Raw genomic sequence first — 6,020 nt, 5'->3', positions numbered from 1 at the left:
AGAGGGTGTCGAGCCATTCCTAACGGAGTACCCGTATGATATATATAGGAGAGGCGATTATAACAAAGTTCCGATGATTATCGGGTTTAACTCTGAGGAGGGGTACTTATTTGCAGGTATGGAAAACGATACGACGATACCTAAGATAAAAGTTGAGAAATCGTTACCCAAAGACTTGTCCTTTCCCACGGAGGCGGAGAGGAGGCGTGTGGCTGCGCAGTTACAAAGACTGTACTTTGGGGACGAGAAAATATCTCAGGAGACATTGCTGCAAATTGCAAAGTTCCAGGGCGAGGCTTATTTCGTTAACTCGGTTATTGAGGAAACTGAGTATTTAGTGACAACGAACGACAGGCCGGTTTACAGTTACATATTCGGGTACAGCGGGAACCGAAATTTAGCGAAGTATTTTTCCGGGGAGCCGTACCGGAGCGCTCCGGGGGCGTCGCATGCTGACGACCTTTTCTACTTGTTCAGCCAGGGCGTGGTGCCCGCGCTGTTTGAAAACAATATGATAGACACTATGACCACGCTGTGGACCAATTTCGCTAAATATGGGTGAGTACATCATTTGACGAATTACTTTTAATAAACCAGGTATTTATTAAGATTATTTAATAAATGTTATGTTGCAGAGATCCGACGCCGGCATCGGAACCGCTGCGCTGGTCGGCTGCAAGCGGAGCGGACCCGCAAGCGCTACTCATCTCAGAGGAGCTCCGCATGACGCCGCTGCGCTACACAGATACACTCAAGTTCTGGAAAAATGTTTATAGTAAATATAGGAGAAAAAAACCATAACATATTTAGATAAATTCCTTTTACTTATAGTAATATAAAACTATGTTAACTTCAGATGTGTATAGCCTGCTACACACGTTTAATTTTATCTGACAGTTTTTATCTGAACATCTTTCAGATAAATCTGACGTGTGTAGGTAAAACTGAGAACTAACCAGTTCTCTAGATTTAGCTGAATTATTGGACTGTTCAGATAAAACTGAACGTGTGTTGCTGGCTTAAGGTCATTCTTTTTTATCGTTAATGTTTAATTGATAGAATTAACAAGTGTAGTTACTAATTGGTTTCTGTGTTTTGTTTCTTGTACTGTATATAATTATTACGTAAGTAAAACGTTTATAACCTAAAGAGTATGTCTGGTTGAGATTTATACTATAAGTTTTTGTTGGCTGCGCTTTTGCAGATTTGTTTTTATGTTTTGAATATTTATTTAATAAAACCTCAAATTCCTTCTTCAAATATATGAGTACATAATTTATTTTCTGAAGTTGCTAAGCGCTACAGGGTTAGGTATAGTGTTGGTGTTTTTTTTAGATTTTTTTCAAATATGTATCTGTGAAGTTACTTTTCATGACGTCGGGTTTGAACTTTGTGTCGACTGTGCGAGTCATCATTGTCAGAGATGAGATGATGCGAAAAATAAAAGAAATAGAGACGTAATTGTTTTTCATTTATAATATTTTTATCAAACATCAAAGTCATTAATTACACGATAGCAAAATTAGTTATTTCATGACATTTTATAACAATGAGCGATTGGACATTTTTTTTTACATTTATTTAACAAAAATGACACATTCACAGATAAACAGACTAGACTAAGCACATTTACTTATAAATGATATATCTTGTATCATGACTAAATTATGTTTATCTTTACGAAATGTCCTCAGAAAACTTAATGCATGAAAATGAAAACTCTTAGGTGGGAAAACGTTAATATATTTTGAGAAAAAACGTCCACCAGAACGTAAGCTACGGCCTAAATACAAAGTGTTTTTTCTGTGAAGGATTAAATCGGTCCAAGGAAGCCGATATTGGCCTTAAACCGTTCCTCTGAAACCGTTCCATTCATTCGGGAACCAAATTTCCGGTATTTGCCGAAACTAAGCCGCTTACCGACCTCTCCTTATTAAGTCTCCGAGTGAATGGTAGCGGCGACCGAGTGAACGAAAGCGGCCGAATGAATGGCCGCTAATCTCGCGCCGCCGCTCCCCGCAGCTCCTTGCCCTGCCCCGCAGAGCCGGACCAACGGTTTCTGGGCTAAGCTGTCCGGTAAATAGTAACTGTTTATATAAATAACATTGAAAAAATATCCGACAGACAAATAATTACGCAAAGCAGATTAGGAATTATAACACTTTAGTACCTACATAAAATTAATATTTTTAATGATCTTTATTGGTTTTTATTAATTTGTACTTATTTTTCATATGTAACATATTATATATTATGATTTTGATGAACGTTCAAGAGAGCGCGCAATAATTCTGTTAACTCTAGCAATAGTCGCTATTTTAATACCTACAATGTAAATACATACTTACTGTTTTATTAACACATATATGATAATTAACATTTCTTATAATGTTATTTACGTTATAATTATAGTCATATTACATGCAAGTTAATAATTAAAAAATTGCTTTCGAAATGACAGACATAATGAGTTTGCCGGCATTAGTGTCCTGAAGTGCGACTAGATGGCGCTTAGATGAAGTTAAAGGGGGACGCTAACAGAATATGAATTTACAGGAGAAGTGATGCTTCACAGCCATTTTAAACATATTTTCATTTTTAAATTAGAATTACCAAAATGACTAACTATTCAAATTATTACTGGAATTGTATTCTGAATAACTTATCGTTTAAAACCACACAATACCAATATTCGTAAAGACGACAAAAACTATATGAAAACTGTTGACGGTAGTTTCGTGCTATATTCAAGAGTAAAAAATTAAAATAATCCGCACTTTCAATAAAGATTAACAGCATAGTCGCATAAAAGCCGTCGAAATGCGACGAAAAATCCTTAAAACGCCGTAAATCCAAGCGTGGAATATCCCGTAAGCTGCGCCGCACTCTGTTTACCATAAGCCGGTGTTATCGGCCGCTGACACACCGCCCGCCGCCCGCCGCCCGCCGGAGCTATGGCCCCACCATGTGCGCGTTTATGAGACGCTACTTTGCTACTGCTGGCAGATCCTATACGGGTTTACGTCATTCTACGCGTAAATGGTGCACCTACGTAAGTGCCGCTCGCTTCGCAACCCTTATAATAGTGTCGCATTTTCTTTTAAATGACTACATTGATGACACAGTGGTCAGGGTAAGGACATCATCATAGATTTGCTTAACTGCGGAGGCCATCGGCCATTAGCCCCGGGCCGGTCATCTCGCTAATGCGGCGGCGGACCGCAGCTGACCATTAATAGTTTAAAGCTGAGACAAATGGCCGGGCCGAGACTCAACCCGCTCCCAACGATAAACTAAAAACTGGCTTCGGGATTTATCAACCGACAATAACCTAAGTGACCGCCAACAAATCTGACCAAAGGGTCGAATTGACCGCCGCCTGACCGCGGCAGTAGGCGCACGTTACAAGCACTAGCGTAAACGCTGACAATATAAAAATATATTTCAAAGATAACATATTTAGTGTTTACGTTATCATTCAAATCGAATAAAAGTAGGTATTTATTTTGGAATTTATTAACGCGGGCTACGATACAGTTCTAATAATTATCAGTTTTGTAGACTGACAACGATTATTTAGTTTACAACAGGATGTAAGATTGTAGATATCACAATTAGCAATCGTCGTTGCTGAACTTGTACCAAGGTCCAAGGTGAGCACGTGCAGAAATGTCCCTCGTTCGACCCACATTAGTCACCTTATCTACCTGCGGGTAATGCGCCGCCGGCCAATAAATATTACAATATGATAGCCGGTAAGTTGCGACTCTGTCGATATGCCGGCGTAGAGTAATGCGGGGTCGCCGCGCCGGCTATCTGCTTACCCACCGGTTATGTCTACGAAATGGTAATCATCTAAGAATTGTCGAATTTGATAAAATGGTTCTTGGGGTAAAAATTTTGATCACGCCTGTAATAATAGTACTTCTATAACTAAAGAAAATTGCTATTATTTAAAATCAGGCAGAATTAGGTTTCATTTGGGCGTTCTTAATGATCCGTACCAGATAACCAAAGTTTCAATAAAACTACAGAATATTGGGACTTCAAAGAATTCAGAAGAATTAGGAACAATAATAATTGCAAAACTTTAGTAGAAGTCACTTATTTAGGGATTACATCTAACTTTGCGCAATGTAATCATCACAGACGACGGGTCGATGATCTGGTCTCTTCACTAAACCCGATTATGAACTCAAATTCCAGGGACTTGTATGAAGGAGCGAATAACTCTTTACCGCGAAATCGTGGATTACGAATTCGTGGACCTTTCGATAAGAATGTCGATAAGGACAGATTTATAATACGAGTATTACTTTTAAAATGTATAACTGGAATTAATTATATTTTAAAAACATTCGCTGAAATAGTGATGTTTCCAAGAACCTTCTGCTCTACTGAACTAGATAAACAATTCTTTTTTTATTTTGTTTTCGTTCGGGAGCCGCAGTTTCCCGGCGCGTGTACCGACAACCATTCCAACGCATCGTATTTTTTTGCCTGCCAAGCTCTCGCATACCAAAACATACTGGAAACTAACAAAAAAAGTAAACAAGTTAGAACAATCGTCAGTATGTTTGGACCTAGCGCATTCGGGTCCCCAGGTCACCGGCCTCGCTACTCACGAGAAATCGTGAACGGCGTCAATATTCAAAGAAATGTTCAAATTATTTCTTTGTTTTGTGTCTATGTTAACATGTGAAACTTTCTAGACGTTTCTGTGGTTCCTTGAAGTCGGGTTTATTATTTATAGTCTTTAATGAATTATGTGTGATTATATTAATGAGGGTGACGGTTTTTAGTAGCAGACAGTTCAAAGGTATTGTGTTAGTAGGTCAAAATATCTTGTCCGTCTGTCGTCGATTGCATGAAACGGTTACAATTGTTTGCTGGAGCTAAAACTCATACGATAATTATCCACGACATGTTTTAACAAACAGTAACGTGTATACGTTAATATTAATTGCTTCATTGACATGTTAGCGGTATCGCTTTGCTATCAGATTCTGAGAGAGTCGTCGTCAAGGGATCGAAAGTCAGTTCATGAAACGTATCTGAAATCAAACAAGTCGGGTGAAGGGGTGGGGGAGGGGGAGGGGGAATATGATGGAGATTCTCAGTACACGTCTACTGACAGATTAACATCTTGAGCACTGTCTTGTATTGACAGACTACCTGATATTCTGAACAAACGCATCAAATTAATATATTGACACAACTTAATTTAGCGTGATGCTTCCCAATGAATATAACCGCTACTTGTTGTATTTAATCTACATTTCCTTGTACCATATCTATTCAAACATGTATAACAATCGATGTAATTTACATTTCGACATGAGATTGCGATATAAGCCGGAAGTGACTTAAGCTTCTGACCTTTATGATAAATGTCGCATCATTACTCACCGCTTACACATTTATGTGATTTGCTATATTAATATAGACATTGAAAGAGTAACAAATTTTAAATATTAAAAAAAAATATGGACGAATTGAGAAATAAATTGACAAATGCAATCATTCAAGTTAAAATATAATTAAGAAGTAGTAATTTGTTATTAGTAAGCGCTCTTAAAAAGTCGCAGTTTTTCTGTATCTATTGACCTTTTTTCTGTACAGCTTACAAAGTGATTTTTTAGATTGTTTTATTTTAATAACAGTTGCAAACAGTTTCTAATACACAGCTCAAATCAGAACCACGCTCGATACAGAGCGAGTGTGGCATGGTAAATGTGTGTCAGCATTTAGCAGCACGTAACAGCAGACTTTATACTTCTGTGCGCGGCAAAAGTTGTTGCTCAAAGAAAGCAAACTCAGCTCCCGACAATGATTGCAAACTGCGAACAAACACAAGACTTAACACGATTTTTAATAGACAAACTATTTTATATCCGAACAAGAACGAGTTTAAATTAATTAAGACCCAACATGAACGTCGAATGTAGCGCAGATGTGGGAAGATATTTGGTGAGACATTCGGATGAGGTACTGGTCAAGAGGTTTAGAATCTACTTGTA

The 6,020-nt window shown here is 38.1% G+C and overlaps 1 protein-coding gene across 1 annotated transcript; it reads left to right on the top strand.

Annotated features, from left to right (window-relative positions):
* The first annotated feature begins 6 nt into the window (after positions 1 to 6).
* LOC106102276 (esterase E4-like) lies at positions 7 to 1,418 on the top strand. The gene is made up of 2 exons (XM_013281702.1): positions 7 to 558; positions 636 to 1,418. The coding sequence occupies exons 1-2, from the start codon at positions 74 to 76 to the stop codon at positions 799 to 801; spliced, it is 651 nt and encodes a 216-aa protein (XP_013137156.1). The 5' UTR covers positions 7 to 73; the 3' UTR covers positions 802 to 1,418.
* Positions 1,419 to 6,020: the final 4,602 nt, after the last annotated feature.

Source organism: Papilio polytes, unplaced genomic scaffold (assembly GCF_000836215.1).
Source record: "Papilio polytes unplaced genomic scaffold, Ppol_1.0 DF823923.1, whole genome shotgun sequence".
Classification (NCBI taxonomy): domain Eukaryota; kingdom Metazoa; phylum Arthropoda; class Insecta; order Lepidoptera; family Papilionidae; genus Papilio; species Papilio polytes.
The sequence above is the reverse complement of the archived record's forward strand: the minus strand, read 5'-3'. Positions and strand labels throughout refer to the sequence as shown.